Here is a 25,164-nt window from a genome sequence, read left to right as displayed (position 1 = left end):
CTGAGGAGAGCCCCAGTTGGGACAGGTTACAGTCCTGCCTAAAAACCCTGTTGCCCTTGTCCTCTGTCCTCACAGTGTGATCCTATGGCTGGGGGACCTCAACTACAGAATAGAAGAGCTGGATGTGGAAACAGTGAAAAAACTCATCGAGGAGAAGGCATTTCAAACCCTGTACACGTATGATCAGGTACAGAGAGCCAACGGTAGGCCGGGTAAGCGGCCCACTCACCTCCAGCCATCACACGAGCACCGATGCCCTTGGACTCTCGGGAACCTCCGAGGAGAAGCGCTGGGCCTTCGATGTTGGGACTCGCCAGTCTGGCACATGGGGAGACTTTTCCCCATCTACTCCATCTCTCTCTTGTCACACAGTTCCTTCATATTCAGCCAACATTTCTCAGCTCTTCCCCAAATTCTCGGATTTTCTTTGCCTCTTCTCTCATTGCTTCATTGGGAGCTGAGACTTGGGAAGAGGCTTGCTCGGTGATTCACATTGATTTCTTGAGCAAGCTGCTTCTTCTCTTCTTCTTCCCCATACTAGGTGGTGTCATTCTTTTCTGAGAACTGCCATTGCTGAAAAAACTTTCTCTACTTCCTTCATGATCCTCTCATGTCATTTGTCAGTTTCCATCCCCTTTTAACTTAAAAATCCTTTGCTGGAGCATCGATCCTATGTGCATTTTTCTGCCTTTCTGAGGTTCATACATTTAAATGTTTTTATGAATTGGTTACATGATCACCAAATTCTGTTTTGGAAAAAAAAAGATCTCTTTTTTCCATATTAGCCTCAGAACCTTTAATGTTCCCCCTTTTTTCCAGAACTTTATTATTCCAATCCGTTCAAATCTTTCTATTCCTATTTTGTAACAACAAGAAAGTGACTTAGAACAAAACAACCAACTCTAATGTTGTAATCATTGAAGAGTCACCTTCAGTAGGCCCATTTTGCTTCTGACTTTCTTCGCCAGTAAATTCTCTTGTTTTTCTCCAATCCTCATTTCTAACACAAAGCCATTCTTTTCCTTGCTGCCCATCTTTTAGTTTCTTAACAGCTTAGTTTCATGCATCAAAGTCTCATTTTCATGTCTTGTCTCATCTTTATTCATTGGCCTATTTTAGTGGTCTTTCCAGAAGCGATAGCACACATCTTGTGCCTTGTGCTACTCTTTTTAGATGGCTTGTAAGCATCCTGCCTTGTTATTTCTTTGTCTAGTTCCCTCCTCAGTCCATTTTGACTTTTGAAAATTCAAAATGCATTTTGAAAATTCAGATGACCTGGAAGGTTATGCTATCTGGAACCCAGTCCCAGCTGCGAGAGTTATTAAAGCTTTTCTGTGCCATTCCCAATGGTGTCAGGTGTGAGATTCCAGGGACTATTACAAAAATGCCTCTAGTTTTCGCCTTTTGCTAGGAATGGGATCTGAAAGTAGTTGACAGAGACCTGGCACTCATGGCTGCTGATGGTCAAACTACACTGAGTAGATGCCATGAGGAGGAGGTGAGCAGTTGAGTTGTTCATGAGCTATTCACTCAGGATTCCTTGGACCTATCTATTCACTTCTTTTGTGGAAGACCCTTAAAAAAGGTGGAATGGCAAATAAGCTTTATGATGGCTCCATACTCTGCAAGTGTTAAGGCTGGGAATCTATAAGGTTTTCTTAACTATGCTGATAGAAGAATAGCCAACAAGCTCCTGTTCTCAGGGGTTGGAGTTGAGCACAAATTATGCAATGGTCCGGCTCCCACCATTGGCTGTCCATTCTCCTTTAATAGGAAATTTCATAAGTTAATACTAGGGTTTGCTTTCCTCCCTTCCAACAGCTGAAAATTCAAGTGGCTGCAAAAGCCGTCTTCCAAGGCTTCACGGAGGGGGAGCTGTCTTTCCAGCCTACCTACAAGTATGACACTGGCTCTGATGAGTGGGACACCAGGTAGGTTGCAGGAGATCGAACAAGTGGGAGGCATGTGGACCCTAGCCTTCTTTATCTTCTCACTGAGCTCTAGTCATGGCACCTGTTTTCTTTTCCTTGGTTCTCTCTCTCATGGAAGCATCCTGAGACCCCCATTAAGCTACATACATAAATACTACAGATTACAAAATACTATTAGGATAATATTTCAAAGTCCTTGGTCTCACCTGGATAAGAAATTCTTATTTGTCTTAAACAATTCTGAAGCAATACCTTGCGCTGAGTTTTTTTTGCCCTTTACCAATGACCTAACCACTTCCTTGAGGAAATTGAGTAAACAGTTCAAGGAGAATTAAGGCAGTGACTGGACAAGGTCTAGGGGTCTTCCATTGTTCCACTGAAGAGTTAGACCCTCTTTCCCCATGCCTTGACCAGATGAATGTAATGATCAGCCGAGGAAAAGGAAGTCTTTGATTACTTCGGTTAATGGGAGTATTTCTTAAGTTCATCTTTGACCACCTGGAAAGGGGAATCCTTGAAAGGAGTGGTGAAAGAAGGATTGGATGGCTTTAGGAAAATGATTCTCCAACAGTATGCAGAAAGTTAAGCGATTATTGTTCTGTTTGATGAAACAAAATGTTAACTGAACTTTCACTTGAACTCTTTAAACATCTTCTGTCTTATTGTGGAATTTTGCCCATTGTGTAGGAATTCTGTAAATAGTAAATCCAAAATGGCTTGGGAGAAAGAGATTTTCAAAGCCAGAGGGAAGCTCAGCCCACCTTTGGTCTTCTCTCTAAGCAGAAATGTTTAGAATTAACTTAACCTAATAAAAATTGTTTCCAGCAGGTGTGTGCCTAAATTGCAGAGTACAGAATTTTCCTCCATAGTTCTTAGCTTGATTTCAGTATTTTGTCTTTTGATCTCCAGTACTCCCAATAGTGAGTTTGCCGTCCATTTCTCTAGGGCAGTGGTTCTCAAGTAGTGGAGTGAGGATTCTTGGGGGGCCCCTGAGACTCTTTTAAGAAGTCCAAAGCTATTTTCATAATATGAAGATGTTTTATCAATTGATATTACTTACCCACATAGGCAAAAGCTCTTGGTTGGGGAAGATCCTCAATAATTTTTAAGAGTGGAAAGGCATCTTGAGACCAAAACATTTGAGAATTGCTGCTCCAGGGTGATAGGAGAAATCCTAGCCATCACCTGGGACTTGGATGCTCCCCATAAGAATCCTGGGCACTGTCTTTTATTCCCTCGGAAGTTGCTGTTTAAATTTAGACTCTTTTCCTAATAATCAGTGAACCATGAAGGAGAGAATTAGGAAGGTAATTATACAGGACCAAAAGATGTTTCATAGTTTGGGAGTTTTAAAGGCTATGTGCTTAAACCAAGAACATAAACTGTTCTTATTCCTCCCTGGGCAAATCCCTGCAGTTAGAATCAATGTAAACTGAATCCCTGTCAGGAGAAGTAATCTGTATTATTACTGCTGAATTGTTCTTAAGGCATCACCATAGAGATGATCCACATGACCACATACATCACTAGGCTGGGCTCTGCTCCAGTCAGGCAGTAGACGGTACAAGGGGGTAAGCACTCAGGACTGTCTTTGAAACAGACTTCTCGGTGCATTTCTTTTCATTGCAGTGAAAAGTGCCGAGCCCCTGCCTGGTGTGACCGCATTCTGTGGAAGGGGAAGAACATTACTCAGCTGAGTTACCAAAACCACATGGCTCTAAAGACGAGTGACCACAAGCCGGTCAGCGCAGTGTTTGACATTGGAGTAAGTGACAAACCATTTGTAGCCAAGGCGTTTTCCATCTTTCAGGTTTCATTCATTTCTAGTCATGTTGCTTCTGTCTCTTTCAATGAAAGCCTCCAGGAAGTATCTGCTCACAGCCTGTCAGCAGCAGAAGCCCTGTGCTGCTAGACACCAATCAGCCTTTGATGCTGGACCTGCATCTTGGCAGAGCTGCCAGCCAAGTATTTGCTGGTATCAAGGCCCTTGCCAAGAGGGGAATGGTTGACAGTCACAAGCATTGCTTCTAGCGGAGCCTATTAACTATACTTCTCTCTGGAATCTTTGCTAGTGAATTTTCAATGCCCAGGTCTTCATTTTTTTTAAGAGAAAATCACTGTTCTTATTCTGTGTTGTGTGTAAATTTGCCTGATTCCCATGCTGTGAGCCCCTCTGTACTGAAACAGGAGAAGCTACTTCCTGGCAGAAGACCAAACCTCTGGCATTTTCCTTCCAGGTAAGAGTAGTAAATGAAGAGCTGTACCGGAAGACCCTGGAAGAGATCGTCCGGTCACTGGATAAGATGGAGAATGCCAACATCCCATCAGTGACCCTGTCCAAGAGAGAGGTAGGAGGGACGTGGTCATAATTCTGGCAGCCAACTCTTCTGACAATGCAATTTTGACTCCCTTAGCTTGTTAGGGCAGAAGGTTCGAGGACAACTCAGGGCTATGGCCTCAGTCCACCAGGCTCTGGCATAGCCTTGAGAAGCAGTTGGCCCCATCGTTTGCCTTGTGAAGTAGGGCTATTGCTGATGGCTTGGCAAAGCTAAGTGCAAGTTCACAGATTTTAGACTGTGGTCAGCACTTCATCTTGCATAGGCACTGGCCTGCATAATTCCAATTCATTCTCAGTTGCCGGGAATGCAGTATGTGGTAGTTCATTTTGTAGCAGATTTGCCTATCTAATAATGCTTGGCTTTGGCCAGTAGGAAAATGCAGTGACTTTTTTGTTTATGGTTTTTTTTTAATCATGAAACTGATGGTATTGAGAAGGGAAGCAAAAGAAAATAGTGTGACACTGTGGGAGCAGGTGGGGGAAAGTGTCGTTGAGATAAACAATTTGCTATACATAATCCCCAAAATGAATCATCTAAATTGGTCAAAGAGCAGCAGAAGAAACTTATGTGATACTCTGGCCTTCCCCACCAGAATTCAGAATAGCTTCTTTCGAAGCTGTCATGGAGGAGGTGTGTTGGGTGAGCTGGGCCAACTCTCCCTTTGCCGTCTTGTCTCTCTCTCTTGCAGTCACTTTATATGGCGAAGGCCAGTTTAACACGAGGTCTTTGCTCCTTTTTAGAATAAGCTTTCTGTAGGCATGGAGTCTGATGTTAGCTGGGTACAGAAAGGTTAAACTTTCACATGGCTATTCTTCCACTCTGGGCTAAACTCAGAAATCCAAGGGCTGTTGCTACTAGTAAATGATTAATAGAGCCAAGATATTGGCTCACCGAAGATGGTCCCTTGTTTTTTTCCAAGAATTTAAGAATTATGGCTTTGGGGGTAAAGTGGCAGGGTAGCGGAGCAGAAGGTGCTGGTGCTCACTGATCCCTGGTCTTCTTCTAGTTCTTATTCCAGGATGTGAAGTACATGCAGCTGCAGGTAGAGTCTTTCATGATTTATAATGGGCAAGTGCCCTGCCAGTTTGAATTCATCAACAAACCTGGCGAAAATTCCTACTGCAAGCAGTGGCTGAATGCCAACCCCAGCAAGGGATTCCTTCTACCTGGTAAGTCTTCTTCCTTACCTGGCTGTGCAAATGAAGAAAAACAGTTCTGTTTCCAAGGGTAGTAGAGAGAGGAAGGTAGTTTTAAAGACATGTCATCATAGTCCTATAGAAGCTCACATTTATATAGTGCTTTGGTTTAGGAAGCTTTTCCTGGGCATTACCTGATTTGATCATCAGAGCAACCTCAAATCAGGCAGGGCAAGTATCTCCATTTTACAGATGAGGAAACTTGCTGAGAGATATCAGTGACAGGTCCAAGGTCACACAGCTGGTAAGTGACAGAGCTGGGGCTCCTTCCTAGGCCTTCTGCCCCCAGACATGGTGGCTCACTGTTGTGGCTGCCATACTGTGCTTGGTACATTCCATGGGAGTGCCATATACATGTGCTACAGCAGCCACAGGAGGGAGGCAAGCAGAGGATAGTTGGTGAGACTGCCACTGCTGAGAAATGTCTTCAGTGGTTTTGCTATAATCAAATCTTAGATATCTACAGTAGTATAGAGCTGTCAAATGAGGTGAATCATCTAGAAATCTTTATATCTGGCTATAGGGTACACAATATTATTTTTCTTCCCTAGATGTTATTTTTATACCATATTTATAGTGCTGTGTGGCAGAGGAATGCTGCCCAGGGATTGAACATTTTCCATGGGTAATTCACACTCTGATTATTAAGAGGTGACTAGACTCACTACTAGCTTGGTATTGACTCCCATCTTACTCGGAGAAGAGTCTGATGCACACATTTACATTATATCTATACAATCTCAATGAGTACTTGTTACCTAAAGTGTTGAATTATTTGATGTGTCACAATACTGTTGCCTTTTCAACTACATTGTAAGAACTTCCTGAGCAAGAGTCATTCTCCTTAGTGCTTAGCCGTGTGCTGTGGACACAGTGTAGCTCAGTTACTACTTTCTCTAGGTTGATTTTCTCACACTCTGTCTTTTGGTCCTCCATTGCCTTATATCACCCTCTCTTTCTAGATTCTGCCGTTGAGATTGAATTGGAGCTGTTTGTTAATAAGACCACTGCTACAAAGCTCAATTCAGGGGAGGACCAAATTGAAGATATTCTGGTTTTGCACCTGGACAGGGGGAAGGATTACTTTTTATCTGTGTCTGGGAACTACCTGCCCAGCTGTTTTGGTTCTCCCCTCCACACTCTGTGTTACATGCGGGAGCCCATCCAGGACTTGACATACGAAACCATTCGAGAACTGGTGAGTGAACACTTGAGACTGAAGGGACCCTGCTCACAAATGAAGTAATCGGAACTGAGGAGTGGCAAAATCACTAGATCCCCAAAGTTGGAAGGGACCTCAGATTGGGCACTGAGTACATGTTAAAAGTAGGGCCACCCACTCCTCCCCAGTGGTCACCCAGCTTCTTCCTGAAGACCTCCAGTGATGGAGGTCTTTACTACCATCTCAGGCATGTCATTCCATTGTTAGACAGCTCTAACCATTGAGTTTTTATTTTGAATCAAAATTTTCTCTTTGTGACATAGGAACCAAATTTTCTTGTCCCTGCCTTCCTAGTGGACTTGTTAAATCTATGGCAGCATTTTATTTCTCATAGTCTTATTGTTATTCTGTCTTTTATTCAATCCACTGGCCCTCACTGATGTTTTCTTCTGATGTCTCATCATGGCAGGTAGGTGACCCTGGGTTTTTCAAAGGCCATTCCAGTTGAATGCAAACAGTGGCAGGTGCGTCTGTGTTGGAAAGGCTTTAATGATGTACCCAATGATAGATTGTAAGTGTCTTCCCTAGAAATTTGGTAACTAAAGTGAGGAGGCTTGTAATCTGCTTCAGTGGAAGTAGTTAGTAAACACACTAATGAAATAGTGTCTTTTGAAAAAATAGTGAAGGAGATTTAAGACCTAAAAGGCCAAGACTATTTCTAAGAAGATTCAAATAGCTTGAAGCAAACTATGGGATGATTTGTGTGTGGATTTTGTCCAAGCATTTTCAACAAGGGATCTTATTCCCATCCTTATTCCTATAAGGCAAGTAGAGTCAAGGATTTGTTTCCCCATTATACAGATGAAAAAACAAAGGTTAGGAGAGGTTGCAAGTGGTAAAGTTAGAACTAGAACCCAGGTCTCCAGATCTCTAACTTGAGACTGATTTGTAGAATCATAAAACTGGGAGGAAACTGCAGATCACATGTTCCAACCCCTCCATTTTGTGGATGAGGAGCTAGACTACAGCATCCCTCTTCTTTAATTATCTTGGGTGGATCATGATAGAGTTGAACCGGTATTTCAGCTAAGTCATTGGTATTGCTCTCTGTACCTCGAATAATGCACCTGATCTAATTTACACTTTCTGCCCTTGGGAATGGGAAGCTTGGTGGGTTGTATGGAAGTACCTCCTCTCTCTCTCATAGGTTCTCTCATCCAGCAGATCTCTTTCTTGGAGCCCCCCAAGCAGAAGAGGGAAGTTGTCCTAGTTAGCTGAATCTTTTCATAATTATCTTTCCCTTTCAGACCTTAATGCCGCTGCAGACAGAAGATGATGGGACCCGGGAAGAGAAACCTCTAGAAATCCCCAAAGAGCTTTGGATGATGGTTGATCACTTGTATCGAAATGCTTCCCAGCAGGTAGATGATGCCCAAGGTGCTGGGTTCCACACACCCCCAAGCCACCTTTAGAAAGAGTATCAGCTTGAAGCATACTGTTTTCTCTCTTTTGTTTTTTCTTTCTCATGGTTTTTCCCTTTTGTTTTGATTCTTCTTTCAAAACATGACTAATGTGGGAATATGTTTCATATTGTACATGTGTAGCCTATATCAGATTGCATGCCATCTTGGGGAGGGGAAGGGAGGGGGAGGGAGGGAGGGAGAAAAAAATTTGGAACTCAAAATCTTGTAAAAGTGAATGTTGAAACTGTATATGTAATTGGAAAAAAAATACTATTAAGTAGAGGAAAGAAAAGAAGGAAGGAAGGAGGGAAGGAAGGAAGGAAGGAAGGAAGGAAGAAGGAAGGAAGGAAGGAAGGAAGGAGGAAGGAAAGGAAGGAAGGAGGAAGAGAAGAAGGAAGGAAGAAGAAAGGAAAGGAAGGAAGAAAGAAGGAAAGAAAGAAGGAAAGAAGGAAGAAAGAAGGAGGAAGAAGGAAAGAAGAAGAAGGAAAGAAGGAAAGAAAGAAGGAAAGAAAGAAGAAAGAAAGAAGAAAGAAAGAAGAAAGAAAGAAGGAAAGAAAGAAAGAAAGAAAGAGCGAGCAAAAGGTGCTTCCAGCCCTCACAGCTCACAGCCTTGATTTGAAGGTGGCCGGGGAGAGCAGCCCTCCCTCCCTGAGGAAGGGCTGTGTGGCCCAGGCCCCAAGGGGCCATTTTGTTGCAATCAACAACTCCCTTCCCCTTAAGGAGGCAGAGTAGATGTGCTCTATAAACTCCAAGCCATCTCCAAAGGGCTGGCTTGTGTCGAATGTTTTTTGTTGGATGAGGCAGCTGCTTGCTCATCCTCCTGGTGTTGGACCTTTCAAGAAAGTTCATTTCTCTAGTTTTGGTGCCGTCCTTGGAAAGGTGTATAACCATGTTGTAGTAGACTGGTCAGTGGGGCACTGGGCTTTAGTTCTGGCTGTGTCACCAACTCACTGTGTGACCTTGGGCCAGTCACTTAGTCTGTGGGCTTCAGTATTCCTGTCTGTTAAACTGAAAGTTCTCCAAGGGCCCTTCCTTCCAGCTCTAACATTCTAGGGCTCCATGTTCTGTGATCTTATGTACATACTTTCTGGACATGGAAGGGACTGATTCAGAAACCTAGGAGGAGCTGGTATGAAGAAGAACCCCGAGTCAGGAGACCTTAGGCCTGGCATCTAGGAGATGAAATGGATAGAGCACCAGGTCTGGAGTCAGAAAGACCTGAGTTTAGGTCCAGCCTCAGATACTTCCTAGCTATATGACCCTGGGAAAGTCACTTAGCCGCTGCCTGCCTCAGTTTCCTCATCTGCAAAATAGGGATTACAATAGCACCTTACTCACAGGGCTGTTGTGAGGATCAAATGAGATACTTGTGAAGCACTTTGCAAACCTTGGAGGTCCTATATAAATGCTAGCTATCATCATTTGTTATTATCACAGGTAGATTTGTAGAAATGATCTTACCATTCTGTTACCTGGCAAAGAGTAAGACAAGCTCTTGCCATACTCCCCTTCCTCTCATTTGTGGAAGGACTCCTTTCAATGACCTCTTTAGGGTAGTGCATAACCATATTTTATCGCTAACAAACATATAGAAGTTTTTATAAAACAATAAATGTAAACTTTTCTAAAATGAAATAAAAGTATATTAGATCAGGTGGCAATACGCTTATTGTTTTAGTCTTGTTGCTTGCATTTGGCTAAGTTGTTTTTTTCTATATGTTAATAGAATTTTTTTTAATATTAAAAAAAATCCTGCTAACAGCAGCTGCAGGAAGCCGAGGCATTTAGAGCTCCCCCCCTCCCTTTTTTTTGTACTACTGTTATGTCCTTATTCTGTGATAATGGGCAGGATTTAGTAATAAATGCCTTGTCATTATAAAGGTGCCCCTAGTGAGGAAGGACCTGGAAATGCTGCTGAGTTAAATTGGTTTCATTAGACAAGGCCGGGCTCCTCACCACTCTGGCCTGGAGGACTCACCAAAGTTCAGCTCTTTGCCCTGTGCCTATGATTATTTCTAGTTTCAGAAAGATAAGCATTAAAAAACAATCTGAAACAGACTGCTTACTGTGATTTTCTTTCCTCTTGAAGGAAGATCTGTTTCAGCAGCCAGGCCTACGGTCAGAGTTTGAGTTGATTCGTGACTGTTTGGACACTGGGATGCTCGACACCCTCTGTATCCTTCTCACATGAAGTCGATTGCTGCTCAGAAGAGACGTTTCTCTAGGAATTGAGAGCCCTCATCATGAGGGAGGCTCTTTACACATCTCAGCTTCCACTCTGGCAGATAATTGAGAACCAGGATCCAGGGAGGAGTCCTTCTGACTACCATCCCATACCAGGAGCAGGGAAAATTAATCCATCAATAAACATTTACTAAGTGCCTATTATGTGCCAGGCACTGTGCAAAGTGCTGGGGGTACAAAAAGAGGCAAAAAAATCCCTGCCCTGAAGGAGCTTGCAATCTAATGGGGCAGACAACATGCAAACAACTATATACAAAGCAAGCTATGTACAGGATAAATAGGAAGTAATTGAAGGAAAAGGCACTAGAATTAAGAGGGTTGGGGAAGGCTTCCTGTTGGAGGTGGGATTTTAGTCAGCACTTGAAGGAAGCCAGGGAGGTCGGTAGTCAGAATGGAGGAGGGAGAGCATTCCAGGCATGGGGGACATCTGGAGGAAGTGCTCAGAATCAGGACATGGATTGTCTTGTTCGTGGAACAGCCAGGAGGCAGTGTCACTGGATTGAAGAGTCTATGTTAAACAGTAGGGTGTAAGAAGACTGGAAAGGTAGGAGGGCTTTGAATGCCAAACAACATTCTGTATTTGATCCTGCAGGCAATAGGGAGCCAGATGAGTTTATTGAGTAGGGGAGTGACATGAGCTTTAGTAAAGTCACTTTATTAATTGAATGGAGGATGGATCAGAGTGGAGAGAGTCTAGACAAACAGACCCACCAGCAGGCTAGTGCAATACTCCAGGTGTGAGGTGATGGGGGCCTGCACCAGAGTGGTGGCAGAGTCGGAGGAGAGGGACAGCTAGATGGTGCAGTGGATAGAGCACTGGCCCTGGATTCAGGAGGACCTGAGTTCAAATCCAGCCTCAGACACACAACACATACTAGCTGTGTGACCCTGGGCAAGTCACTTAACCCCATTGCCTAGCCAAAAGAAAAAAAAATACAAAACAGAGTCGGAGGAGAGATGTTTCAAAGGTGACATTGGCACCAGCTTGTCCTTTTTCTCACCACAGACAGTAGGGTTTGCCTGTCCCTTAACCACGCAACACTAGCGGGAAGCAATCACTCTGTGGCAGAGGCCCTGCTGCTTTTCCTGGAGAGTTTACCTGAGCCTGTCGTCTGTTACAGCTTGTATGACACCTGTCTGGAGTGTTCAAGCAACTACCCGTTGAGTAAACAGGTAGGAATCAACCCTGTGTCCATAGGCCTGGTCAAATGTACTGGGAATAACAACATGCTTACGTCATGCTTAAGGAATGATTGGGCTCAGAGGACAGGGGTGGATCAATTTTAGATCAGGCATTGGCCATTTAAAACACAAGGAGATGGTCACAAGATGGTAACTTTAGGCTTGGATCTACATAGATGCAGAGCTAGAAGGAATCTTAGAGCTTGGATGGCCCAACCCCTTCATTTTACAGGTACAATTGAAGCCAAGTTATTGTCAGGAAAGGTGGCTGGAGCTACCAAGGCTTTGGCAAACTAAAGTCAGTAGGCGAAATAGGTCCCAAGCTCAGCTCTGAAAAAGAAAATTTGAGGAGATACCTCCTCTCCCTACTTTGTTGTAGAGGTTGAAGACTGTGGGTATGGATTAGTGTACATAATTTCAGACTTCCGGGATGACATTGGTTAGTTTTGCAGAATTTTTTTTTTGTTATAAGCAATCATTTTGGGTAGAAGTGTCAAGAAGGGTATGGTAGGAAATGTAGGTGTTGTAAAAAAAAAAGCTAGCAATAAAAATTAAAAAAAAGAGAGATACTCTCACCTCATGGAATTACAGGCATTCAGACTGAACATGCCCACTGAGGTCAGGTAATCCAACTCTTACTGGCATAAGTATCCCTTCTATGGCAACGTTCTTGACAAGTGGTAATCCAGATTCCTCATGTACATGAATATGGCAAACTTCTCTCTGTTACTTTCTCCTTTGCCTCTCCAGTGCCCTCAAGAACATAAGGTTGTATAAAAGCTGATCCCTTTGAATCCCACTGTAGCCTATCAGCTGTTTCCCTAGAATACCCAATACAAATTATTCCTCCATTCAACAATTTTATTGAGCTTTTACTATGTGGAAGACATTTGTGTGTTTAAGGAGGGTACTGGTAACTGATGAATTTAGTAAGAATGTGTAGTGATTTTTTTTTAACAGGGACATTTGCCTGCCTAATCATGGACTCCCACCTTTCCCTTCTCCTCCATACAGGAGAAGGCATTTAAAAGGCCAATAATATTGGAGCCCTTATCAGGAGAGGGATTAGAAATAAAGGAGAAAAACATTCTCTTTTTCTCATAGGAAACCATGGTGGATCTGACCTATGATACTGTGGGCAAATCTGCTTAGCTCCTTTCCAGAAATACATGGGGCTACCTAGAGTAAGTAAGTCCAGAGAAGAGCAGCTAAATTGATGGGACATGAAGACTTCTTGTATAAGAAAACAAACTGAGAGTAAACACTTTGGTCTGCAGAACCAAAGGCTATGAAGGAGGTAGAATGGAATAAAGTCTGTAAGATCCCAAAGAGGATTCATGGTCTGAGGGAAAAGGGCTATAGAAGCACTCCTACTAGATTAGATCTCTGGAAGCACTTCTAGATGTTTTAAACACTCAAATTTATGTCAAGTAAGAATAAATTATTCACACATCAGGGCAAGCCTTTGGAAGTTGACATCTCAAGAAATGGTACATTGGGAAGTCACCTGTGAGACTTTGGGGAAGTCACTCTTGGGTCTCAGTATCTTCCTTTGAAAATGTAGGGGTTGGATTAATGACCTTTGGGGGTCATTCTAGCTTTCAGTTTATGAAAATAATGAATTCTAAAAGAGATAAACCTATTTTAGGAAGCACTTTTGCAAGCTAGAGCTGAATACAGAGAATGGTGACCAGAATGGTTGAGGAAACTTGAGAATATTCCCTAAGCAGACCCACAGAAGAAACTAGGGATGTTAAATCTAGAGACAATAAGGTTTAAGATTAACATAAGCACCTTCAGGCATGGGAAGAACTAGCATACTTAAAATCCCAGCAGGCAGAATGAGAAACCAGGTTTTGGTTCCATGTGGGGAAAAACTAGCCAGAGGTGGAATGGTCTGCCCCGAAGGGGGCCCTTTCTTTAAGGTCTTCAAAAAGAGTATAGACTCACTTGTCAGGGGTGTTGTAGAGGCAGTGCCTTATTTAGGGCCGGACTAGAGAGAGAGGTTCCCTGATTGAGATTCAGGCTAGCTAGAACAGCCAGTTTGAGGACAGCTAGTTCCTAATTAGTGCCATTAGTGAATCCAGTGAAGTGGTCACATGTATTTCAAAAGTTGCACTTTTTGCAGTTATAATTTTGTAAAACATGGTGATTGGTTCCAGCCCAATGGAAACAGCGTGTGAACTTGAATACTACAGCTACTCTGTGGAATTCATTATTTGCACTAATTAATTAGGACTGATCTGTTCATCTCCAATCTTTTGGGTTATCATCTTTGAGGTTAAAGCCATGTTCATCTCAGAAACTGAAATTCTAGACTATATGGCCTGTGAATTTGACCCAGGTACTGATAATATTGGCAATAGGGAGAGTTGAGCATGGGGATTTTGTGCTGCTGCCTTAAAAAAAAAATAAGTTAACGAAGTTCTCCTCCCTCTTCTAGATTATCTCCACTCTCCCCACTTGCCACAAAAATGTCTTCAATTATTTGATGGCATTTCTGAAAGAATTACTGAACAATTCAGGGAAGAACCATTTGGATGAGAAGATTTTAGGTGAGTGTCAATTTATCTGTGCATCCTGAAGGCTCATTTGTGATCAGGGGACGGGTCCAAGTTCTAAGATTTTCTCAGTGTTCAACTGGGGCAAAACATACTATTCCTGAAGCATTATTAATAAGTTTTCACTCTGAACAATGAAAAATGTTGCCTTTGTGCCCTTCCCAGGGCCTGGGACAATGGAACATTAGGCAAAGCCTCCTTGTGCTGAATCAATTGTGTTTTGTATTTTTTTTATGCAGCTAGCACATTTGGCAGCTTGCTGCTCCGTTCTCCAGCCGGTCACCAAAAGCCAGATGTGGCAGAGAAGAAGAAGGCTCAGGACTTCATCCAACAGTTCCTTGTGTGAGGATTCAGCACACCCTGAGGCCTTCTTACAACTGTCCTCCCTACTCACTGCTGGCAACCAGTCATCCCCAGCTGTTTCAACTCAGTGACCCCTTTGGGCTTCCTGCCTGTGAGTCCACTTGGGAGCCAGGATGCCAGCTGACTGATTTCTGAGCACAGCTTCAATTTCTAGCCCACATTGTCAGCACACACAGCTTTGAGTTAAAAACAGTGTTGAGTAATCACAGTCTGAGGACAACTAGCCAATAGAACTGACATTCAGTGTTCAATCATTTATTTAATACACATACATAGCTTTTACCATTTCCTTTAAAAAAGAAAAAGAGGAAAAACGGTTTTAAAAAACCCAGTAAATACTATTAGCTAGTTTCTTGTGTTCACGTAGCTCATCAGAAGGCCAGCTGTGTAGCTTGGACTGGGCTCACCATGATCAGATGTCATTTCATTAAACAACCCGGAGTCCTGGGAGAGCAAGCATATGTGTGAGTCAGCAGGTCTGCAGGTGCTAGCCAAGCCACAAGGGTTTTTTTCCCCGAGAGCTTGGTTTGAGCACCTGTGCTTCTTGCATCTTGAGCTCGGGCATCCCCGAAAGAGGGTGGACAACCTGGGCCTGGCCAAAGAACCTTTGCGAACAGCATGAGAACTTGAAGATTCAGATGAAGTGGCAAGGTGGAAGCAAATGGGATTTTTCTCAGCTTGCTCATCTCCCACACTGTAGATACTGCACCTCTCTGATAAGTGTAATATATTTTGATGATAAATGTATTTTTAACAGTGGTCAGTGTGGCTATGTTTTGTTGTTACTCCTACACATGTCAATTCTGGGAGTCTTTAGATGGATCCTTGAGTATTCTGGTTTAAAAATTAGTTTTAAAGGCATTTTGTCCAGCAGTTTGGTGATTAATCCCCTTTCATGGTAGGAGAGGGAATAGTCATGGTCTAAATGCCTAAGTGCTCTGCCCTACTTTATTTTGGGGTTGCTTGATCCTAGATGGGAACAACAGGATGGACTAGTTCTGTTACTTCAGTGTCTCTGCCTCTCCAAGAAGGCTCCTTTAGAATCAGATTCTTACAGTTGATAATCCAGTCCACCCTTCTGTCTCACACAGGAATCTCCGATAATAGCAGCCAACATTTGAATAGCAATTTAAAGTTTACAAACTGCTTTACATTCTGAGCTGAGGCTTATAGTTGTAAAGTGATTTGTCCAGGGTAACTTTCAGAGGTAGATTTGCAGGTAAGGGTAAAGTCCCTGTCTCTGCTGACTCCAGGCTTAGCACTCTTTCCATTAGCCAGCACTGCCTTATATGACCCCATCTCTGCTTGTAACATTCTTAAATGATGAGGAACTTAGTACCTCTCAGGACGGCCCATTACACTGTTGGGTAGCTCTAATTGTTATAAATTTCTTCCTCATACTGTGCTAAAATCTGCTTCTCTGAAACTTCTATCCATTGGTCCTGGGTCTGCCCCTGAGACCTGTACCAGTTATGTTCCTTTCTCCATGACAGACCTTCAGGTGTTTGAAGATCATGTTCACATCCTTTCTCAAGTTATTTTTCCAACTATATATAACTCAGTTCCTTTAACTGTTCTCCCCCTGGAGGATATCATCCCTAAATTTATAACTTGACCACAAATATAGATTAAAATTGTGAGATTTTTCATACTTACATCCCATTATAGTAACTCATGGATATTCTAGTATCAATCTATTAATAGAGTTAGTGTTGTAATTAGAAAATTTTTACTGCTCACCTGCCCTGATTATAGAAATTTGCTATGAAAGGAAAAGGACAGATATAGTTATAACAATGTTAAGACCCATCCCCTCAAGGGCACAGACTGACCTGACATATACCATAATTAAGGGAAAAACCCCTTTAGTTCTATAAGATTCTAGGCACGAGTCACATCTGACAACTAATCACATCTTGAAGCTCCACATTATTCAAAGTATCTCAGAATTAAGCAGGTGGGTAAATTTCCTCTTCAGAAAGGAAACAGCACAATGGGGAGACTTGAGTGAAGAGGATCCTATCTGGGGTCACACCAAGGTTGTCCCTTCAACTTTTCCCAGAGACAGACCTGCAGCGGTTCTCAGACTACAGCACATGCCATTTTCTCCTTGAATGGTGGACTATTGTCTTTATAACACTTCAAACAACTATTCCTGTAATCAAACTCAAAACAATATCAGACTGCATCCCATGAGAGTTTACCTCAAATGGCAAAGTTTTACTAACCATAACTTGGGGCTTGGATATTATTAGTTTTCTCATGTTCCCTAACAGCTACATGTCATACTGACCACATTCTGGGAGTTCAAATATACAATGAATATCTGAAAGCCAAACTTTCAAATGAAAGGAAACTCACTCTTTATTATAGTAAATTTGTAGATTCTCCCCTACTCCCCTTTGACAAGGATTGGGAGAGGGGATCCTATTTTTTCTGTTCTAGGTTCTTAAACTTCAGTACTTTAGATTTTACAGCATGTTCAGTAGGGCTGATAAAATCTTCTGACCCTGCCTGAATACAAAGTCTCGAGGGGCCTCACAGATAAGGACATCTTAAAGGGTCTGTACAACTTCCCCTCCCAACAATAAATTATTATTTTTAAACAAAATATACCCCATTAAATATTGGATAGTTTTCAAATGTCTATTTTTAAAATCACACCCTTTTAAACAGCTCACTTCATAATTTAACAGCATCCAGATTAAATAGTCCTTCAGGGGCAGAACCAAATTCCTGATTATGTAAGGATAACTAATCTTTATTCCATAGAATGTCTCCTTTGCAATTTAGCACAAAATTTTACATGACCCTGATTAACTCTAATATTCTTACCCTTTTGGATTCCTAAGAACTTCCAAAAATACTTGGTTTCTTTCTAATTTCTTTGGTGATCTTGTCTCTAGTTTACCTAAACAATTGATTCTGTTATATGAAGCTTTGAAAGTTCTACTTTAATCTTTCCAAAAGCCATTCCTAGTTCCTAGTCATCTCACACTTCTTTCCCAACTCCAAATCCTTCTCTCCAGAAAGGGGAAAGAGGTACTTGTGCTTAATCTTCAAACCTCCAAAATCTACTGAGATTTTTAGCTGTTATCATAATATGGAAATTTACAGTAAAGATACTACATATCAATTTCAAATTCAATCTCTAATTCATTTATAATGCTACAAAATTCTACAAAGCAGGAAAAAGTTTTCCCTTTTTTGATTATCTGACTTTACCTCTGTAACCTCATTCTGACCAGGGCTAAAATGACAGAAAGTATCTTGCAAAATTTTATTTTTTTTTAAAACTTAATCTCTTGATGAAAACCTAAAGTGGGAGCGAGTCTCTGCTTATAGGAGCAGAGAGTTAGGCATCAGAGTGCAGAAAGTTGGGAGAACTGTTTCAAGTATGAAGCTATGAAACTTCATTAATCTTCCCCAGCATTCTAAACTCTTTGGCTGCAGTTTTTTTTTTTTATGAACAAAGCAATTTATTAATGAATCTGGTGTGGTTTGTCCTAATGTTTCTTGTTGGCAGCTGCCACCTGTCTGGCAATTCTGTCCAGGTCTCTCTGTCCCTGAGGTGTCAGCTTCTGGCCCCTATGCTGGTCCTTCTCCACCATCTTGAGGCCTTCCAGGACTTGCAGGACCCTCCGGGCCACACTCTGGGAGCCTCTGCTGAAGTGACTGGGCATGACCCCATTGTGCTGGCACCCACTGTAGACCTTGGTCATGGAGCCCACGCCGGCACCACCCCAGAGGTACAGGTGCCAGGCTGTGGAGGTGGCCCAGGTGTAGAACCAGTTCTTGTCATAGGGCACCAGCTCCTTATGTTTGGCCAGCTTGACTGTGTCCACCCATTTGGGGACTTTCAGCTTCCCTGACTTTTTCAGGAAGGCAGCCAGGGCCCAGACGAACTCCTGCTGGTTCACATCCTTCACCATGACTCTGGGCATCATGTGGGCTTCCCGAGGCCAGCCAGGGAAAAGGCTGGCTGCAGCTTTTTACAGTAGTATTTATGGCTGCCTGCATTTCCCCCTTAGACCTCTTTCAAGGTAACAGAATCTACAAACCTTAAACACAACACAAAAGATTTTTCTGAGCATTTTACAAAGACATAAAAACAGAAACAAAAATAGTAAGACCAAAAAAATTAGTGTACCCAATTTTCCAAAATTTGCAGTAATTGAAAATCCCTTCTTCAGGCCAATTTTGGATTCGTTTGGATTTTAATATATTTTAGCATAATTTGAGAGTTCTATCTTTGAGTCACCCCCTCCACTCCTGTATGGGAATCTATACCTGCTTTCAGGCCCATAAGAATTTCCCTAAGGGGGTGTCAACTTAACAGCACTCTCTTCCCCACCTCTCATGCCAAATGAAATTTATGCAGGGAGCTTACCATCAGGAAGCTATTCCCAAATCCCATCATTTCCCCAAGGGAACATCTTTAACTTTATGGAGGCTTATCTTAGCTTATTTTCCTAAAGGGACTTCTATATTGAGGAGGCTCACCTTAATGATTCCAGGGGTAGGGAACCTTCAGCCTCAAGGCCACATGTGGCCTTCTAGGTCCTTGGGTGTGCCTTTTGACTGAGTCCAAGCTTTACAGAGTAAATCCTTTTATTAAGGGGATTTGCTATGTGAAGGTTGGATTTAGTCAAAGGGCCACACTTGAAGACCTAGAGGGCCACATGTGGCCTTGAGGCTGAATGTTCCCCACCCCTACAACCTATTCCCTTAAAGAAACTTCCTGAGGCCATCTACTTCCCCAACAGTTTACCTTCCCCAGCAGTGTAGGGGCTAACCTTTCCCAATTCTTCCCCAGAAAGCAATGTGTGTGTGTGTGTTGGGGGTTGCTTTCCCCTGCAAACAATGTGGGAGCCTAGGAAGTTTGACCTCCAGGGAAGTTTTCCCCAAAGAAGTCGTTGTTGAAAGATTAACCAAAGTACTCTAGGGAGTTTTTCTGAAAGGCTGTCCTGGTGGCCAGAGTTTCTTTACCTGATTGGCTATGCCAAAGAATCAAGGAATAGTTTTATATATTTTGATAATGTGATGCTTTCACAAGGTTAGGGGGAAAAAATTAACCACATGAAATAGAGGAGAGTGCTTTTAGTTATGGTTTAAAGACAAAGGGCATGAATGGGCACAATCACTCTCATCTGCTGCCAAGTCCTGTCAATTTTACATTTGTAATATTTCTTGCATATCTTGTATTCCCTCCTCTGACACTGCCACCACCCTGGTGAAGGCTTTCATCACACTACGTGAGGACTACTGAAGTTGACTTCCATTATTCTCCCTCTGCCTCAAATTTCTCCTCATTCTAGTCTAACCACTATTCATTTATCAAATTGAACTTCCTAAAGTGCAGGTTACCTCTACCCCTAACCCCTAACTCAACAAATTCTAATGGCTTCCTATCACCTCCAGGATCAACTCTAAAATCTTCTGTTACTCAAAGCCCTTCCTAACCTAGCCCTTTCCATTCTTCTTATACCTTACACCCCTTCCCCCAACTTAATCTTTGATCCAGTGATTCAAACCTCCTTGCTGTTCCTTAAACAAGACATCTAGCTGCAGGTGTTTTCACTGCCTATCCTTCATGCCTGGAATGTTCTCCTTATCTATGCCTCCTGATTTGTATAGTTGGTACATAGCTATTTGCATGTTGTCTTCCACATTAGTGTGAGCTCCTTGAGACCAGAGACCTTTCTCTGTGTCCCCAGTGCTTAGCACACTACCTGGCATTTGTTGCTGTTTATTCTTCATACTTGAAGAGGACCAATGACATCATGATGTTGGGGTTAAGGTGCAGTGTTTGTGGCTGATCAATACAACACGGGCTTGGAAGGCTCTACCACTCAAATATCTGTAATCTTATCAATGTAAAAGTCCCCTGCAATTCATCCTTGCCAGCTCATCCTGTACAATTCTTGCCCATATACTCCAATGAGTCAAAGGTAACCTTCCTGGGTGTCTTGAGACATCAAGAATGCCAATGGAGTACAGAGGTTATGTTGACTATCCTTCATTCTTGGCAGCATGTGGTCAGCCCATCTTTTTCTTTCTTATGTTTCTTTGATTACATCTTTTATTCTAGTTTTTCATAAGACCTTATGTGTTACAGCCTACTTATACTCACTATGGGTCTCTTCACTTCCCTCTGAGTGTTACATTATTTGACTTTTTTGGAGATTAGTGGTTCATGACTCAAATCCATAAAACATCAGAATACAGCTATTAAAAATATGGGCTCTTGTTTTGGTGAGAATTCTGGGAAATGCAAAGCTCCTACTAATGAATCTAACATTGGTGGTTTAAAAAAAATATGTGGAACAGATAGGGGGTTGAAGATAGAACACTGCACTGCTCCACCAGAAATCTCCATACAGATTAGCTTTGATCCATTCATGGATATTTTTTAAGTCTACATGGATGTGTAGCTGGTTGAATCTGTGCTATCCTCTAGCCTACATTTCTCCATCTTGTGCACAACGATGACTTAAGAGACTCTGAACACCTAAATTTCAGGGAGGCATCGGAAAATGTCTCAAGAATTTGCCTTATTGACCAGCCTAGTAATCTGTCAAATTAACAGTTCACATTTATATAATACTTTAAGGTTTGCCAGATGCTCCACCTACCACATGCAATCCCCACAACCCGGGGAGGTAGGCTCTATCATCCCCATTCTTAAGAAAACTGAGGTTGGAAACAAATAAAAAGGTTTGCCCAGTCAATGAAGGCTGAGGTAGGATTGAACCCAGGTTCATCCCACCCCCAAATCCATCACACTACCTATCATGATGCCACCCCCCCCATTAGCTCACAAATCTATAGCTCTTTAAGGTTTGCAAACTGGTAGGGGGAATTTCCTCACCCACAGGTCCCCCTGCTAATAATAAAATCACAAGTCTGGTCCAAAACCAAATAATAAGTTGGCAAAACCCTGGCAGGGCTTGTTTGTAGTGAACGCACGCTGGCTGTCAGTGATCGCCAATTCCCTAAGCGCTCCCAAACCATTTGTTTATTAATCTGGCCCGGCTTTCCGCCAGGGATGGATGCCCAGCTCAGCGGTGTGGGGCTACCACGGCCCCCACGGCACTGGGGTGGGGGCGGGGGGCTGTGAGCAGGGAGGGGGAGGCCGGGTGACCGCGGTCAGGGGACGTTAAGAAGGGTCCAGCTTCTCCAGGGGTGTCAGGTCAGTCATTCCCGGGGGAAGGGGGGTGCAGCTGGGGCCAAGGGCAGGAGCTCCAGGGTCCCCTGCCCCAGCTGGCTCTTCCTCGAGGCCCCTCCCAGTGCCCTCGTAGAGAGCCCCAGCCGTTCTTTCAGGTGCATAACCTCGGTCCCTTCAGCTGCAACGCTGGGAGAAGAGCGCACGCCCGCCGCGGGGACGGTGGCGCCCCGGCCTTAGTAAGGGCTCTCTCCCGCCAAGGTCCAGATCGGGAGAAGGTGCAGGGCAGAGACCGAGACCGAGACCGAGATCGAGACCGAGACCGAGACCGAGACCGACACCGCGAGCGTGAGCCGGAGATCGAGACTGAAACTGTGACAGAGCCTCAGCCAGCAGCTGGCCCCGCCCCGCCCGACCCCACACCTCTCCGAGTTTATTGGACGCTCCTCACTCACACCCCCTCCTCCCTCCCCTGCCCAGAGCTCGAGCCCTCAAGGGAGTGGTTGGTTAAGTCCGCGCGCAGGAGACCGGGTGGCTGCTCCCTCTATCTCGTCTTCCTCCGGAAAGAGGAAGCAGAAGTGACGTTGAGGGAAAGGGGGGGAAGGTGGGGGGCAATCATGGTGCCGCTGGGGAGGGGAAGAGCTGCTGCCGCCGCTGTCGTTGCCGGGTGCCGCCAAGGTAAGAGCTGGAGCCGGGCGACCACTTGGGGGTGGAGACTACCTGGGAGGAAGGGTCGGGGAGGGCGGCCCTCGGGGGCCGAAGGAACGTTTTACGGAGGCTGGGGGAGAGATTCCCGGTCCCGTCTCCATGGGGACCCCCCTCCTTCTCTGTCTCCATGGGGACAGGGATCCATCCCCCTCCCCCCATCTCCATGGAGACCTGGCCCCGGCCCCTCCCTGCTCCCCCGGGGAGACCCGGCTTCCTCCGGGATTCCCTGCTACCCCCACCCCTGGCCCAGCCCGCCCGCCAGCTCCTCACCCCCTCAGGGGGTGGGTACCCTCACTTGACCCCCACTCCTCCCTTTTCCTCCCCAGGGGTAGGGGACGAATACTCAAGCCCTTCGAGGTAACTCCCAGGCTAGGACCCTAGCTCGCTCCCCTACCCCCTTCCCTCCCCGAGAGTCTGGTCTCGGGTCCCTCTTCTCCCTCTTCACTGGGGGAGCTCAGCCTGTGTAGGGGTAGGTGGGATCCAGAGCCTCTCTCACCCACCCTTAAAAGGGGACCCTGGCTCCCTGACTTCCTTACTGGAAGTGTGAAGCGTTCCAGCCCTAGCCCCTTCAAGGGCACCTTGAGCCTACCCCCTACCGGGACCCCAGCGCCCGTTCTTCTCTCTTAGAGATCCTCTAATTCCCTCCTGCCCCGGCTTCAGGTGTACTTCACTTCAAATGTCCTTTCCTCCTCCCCTACCCCCTAGTTGAGGAACCTCCTCTATCTATCTCATCGCCTTCTAGCCCTACCAGGGGCATTTACATTCTATGTACCTCCACTCCTTCGTTCTCCTGCTTCAGTTGAACTACCATACCGCCACTAGCCGGGATGAGGGCTCAAACTCACTCTCTCTCCTTCCCTCCCTCTTCCTCTCTCCCCTTTCTTCCTCCTTTTCCCAGGGGGCATGCTTCAGCCTTTCCTTAAGCAATCCCTAGCTCCACATCTCTGCCCCCTACCCCAACATACTTCATTGTCTAGGTTGTCTATATCAGCTGGCCAGAGCCCAGTGTACTCTTATCTTTCTGTTCCTCCTCCCAACTGCAGTGAAGTGCATCCATCTGACAGTTGCATAAACCTGAGTCAGAGGTCAGAAAGGTTCTTTCCTAATCTGGTTCCTCCAACCTCTTTGGCCCCATAGTTTGTGTAGACCCCGTATAGAGATAGGCTGGCTTCCTACTCTATTCTGAGATAGAATGTCCAGCACCAAAACGTGGAAGAGAAAGTTAAGGTGTGAAGCAGAAAATAAGAATGACCATGTTGAAACTTTGTAAATTATCCTGTGCTCATATGTTCTGCTTAGCCTCACCCAGACTTGTAAAACTCGATGTGTCAGATTTGGGGGGAATTGCAGTTCACTGTTTCAAAGAAGAAAAGCTTCCTGTTTGATTCCTGCTCCACCCCCCACCCCCATCAGCAAATCTGCATAGAGAGTGGCTTGTAGTTGGGAGTACCAGGAGAAACGTGATGAAGCAACCACCTTGGAGCTGCCTGAGGGTGTAGTCCAGGAACCCATGTGTAGTAGGAGGGTCCTGTTCTCATTTGAGGGCTATAGGAAGGATTTTTTCTTATATCGCTATCCAGAGTGTCTCATTCTTTAAGTTACCTAATTATGCTTAATGCCTCTACTCCTTTCATTTTCTTCTCTGGTAATCTTTGGGTCACCAAATGGTAAAGAGAAATACACCCGGAAATTCTAGTGAGGCACTTCACTTTTTTAGAAGTGACTTGAGCCTTACACAATAGGCTGACTGATACCACAGAGGCCATAGTATCTATGATTTGTCTAGTCTAGGTCTTCTTGGGGCTCTAAAAAATACTTCACAGAGGGAATAGCAAGGGGTAAAGAGGGCCCTAGTAATATTGCTAGGACTCCTAGGTTTTGAAGGCACCTCAGTCCATGTGGTAGACCTCTAATTTTCAACTTACTCTTTTACAGACTGGTCCTCATCCCATATTTCACAATTGCACTGAGCTCTGTTGAACCATGGGGGAAAACAGTCCAGATGACAGTATCATTTGTTATGAGGCAGAGGAAGATGAACTGTCACATCATGACAAAATACTCAGGTTTGTGGATAAGAATGGACTGATGCCTTCTTCATCGGGAACAGTTTATGACAGGACAACTGTTCTCATTGAGCAGGACCCTGGCACTCTGGAAGATGATGATGATGAAGGACAATGTGGAGAACACCTGCCTTTTTTAGTGGGGGGTCCTGATGAGGGATATCACTTAATAGATCATGAAGGAATGTCCCAGGGTTATGTGCAGCACATCATCTCTCCAGATCAGATCCATTTAACCATAAATCCTGGTTCAACCCCTATGCCGAGAAACATTGAAGGTGCGACTCTCACCCTGCAGTCCGAGTGTCCAGAAACGAAGCGCAAAGAAGTAAGTAAGTTCCTGTCTTAGGAGCCTGGCTTGGTATCAGAGGAAAGTCTGCACCCAGCTCTTGTTTGACATCTGATATTCTGAGGTTATCAAGAGGAATAGTTTAAAAAAATAAAATAAAATAAAATAGGCCCCAGGGCAAAGGCCTGGGTTGGTTTTCTACACTAAATTTTTATTTGTCAGATATTCACTCTAAATTGTTTTGTGTGTATTGGCCTTTTGCTTTTGTTTTGATTATTGGCTGATACATACACACATACACACACACACACACACACACACACACACACACTCTTTGGACTTGTGTGTCAGTTCTTTGAAATTTCTAAGCATAAATAAATGATTACACCCCATCTTCCCCCAGTCAGGATTAAAATGGAAACTTGACTGTTTGGTAAACTCCAGAGACTTGATGTTGAAATAATTGCTCTTTCCTATATAGAAGCCTAAGAAAAG

General features: G+C 44.0%; 2 protein-coding genes and 1 pseudogene across 7 annotated transcripts in view; 2 read left to right on the top strand and 1 right to left on the bottom strand.

Annotated features, from left to right (window-relative positions):
- The window catches only part of INPP5B (inositol polyphosphate-5-phosphatase B), a 71,797-nt gene extending 56,597 nt beyond the window's left edge, over window positions 1-15,200 (top strand). For 5 of the 6 annotated variants that reach the window (XM_020983617.2, XM_078145462.1, XM_020983616.2 and 2 more), the window contains 11 exons: window positions 76-187; window positions 1,822-1,931; window positions 3,561-3,696; window positions 4,169-4,279; window positions 5,277-5,439; window positions 6,429-6,664; window positions 7,936-8,049; window positions 10,181-10,265; window positions 11,381-11,508; window positions 13,961-14,072; window positions 14,318-15,200. In XM_020983617.2, the coding sequence (XP_020839276.1) occupies window positions 76-187; window positions 1,822-1,931; window positions 3,561-3,696; window positions 4,169-4,279; window positions 5,277-5,439; window positions 6,429-6,664; window positions 7,936-8,049; window positions 10,181-10,265; window positions 11,381-11,508; window positions 13,961-14,072; window positions 14,318-14,424 (1,414 nt within the window). In that variant the 3' untranslated portion in view covers window positions 14,425-15,200. Of the gene's footprint in view, window positions 1-75; window positions 188-1,821; window positions 1,932-3,560; window positions 3,697-4,168; window positions 4,280-5,276; window positions 5,440-6,428; window positions 6,665-7,935; window positions 8,050-10,180; window positions 10,266-11,341; window positions 11,509-13,960; window positions 14,073-14,317 lie in introns of those variants that run through there. The other variant, XM_020983618.2, reaches the window with a different exon arrangement.
- Window positions 15,201-17,900: 2,700 nt separating this feature from the next.
- On the bottom strand, window positions 17,901-18,385 carry LOC110205993 (small ribosomal subunit protein eS19 pseudogene; annotated as a pseudogene).
- A 3,438-nt stretch (window positions 18,386-21,823) lies between these two features.
- Window positions 21,824-25,164, top strand: part of MTF1 (metal regulatory transcription factor 1) — a 32,237-nt gene continuing 28,896 nt past the window's right edge. The window contains exons 1-2 of the mRNA XM_020983621.2: window positions 21,824-22,284; window positions 24,250-24,708. Coding sequence (XP_020839280.1) covers window positions 24,298-24,708 — 411 coding nt within the window. The 5' untranslated portion in view covers window positions 21,824-22,284; window positions 24,250-24,297. The remainder of the gene's footprint in view (window positions 22,285-24,249; window positions 24,709-25,164) is intronic.

This window comes from Phascolarctos cinereus, unplaced genomic scaffold (genome assembly GCF_003287225.1).
Source record: "Phascolarctos cinereus isolate Bilbo 61053 unplaced genomic scaffold, phaCin_HiC Scaffold_726;HRSCAF=1367, whole genome shotgun sequence".
In the NCBI taxonomy this organism is placed as follows: domain Eukaryota; kingdom Metazoa; phylum Chordata; class Mammalia; order Diprotodontia; family Phascolarctidae; genus Phascolarctos; species Phascolarctos cinereus.
Note: the sequence above shows the minus strand (reverse complement) of the source record. Positions and strands in the feature narration are given on the sequence as shown.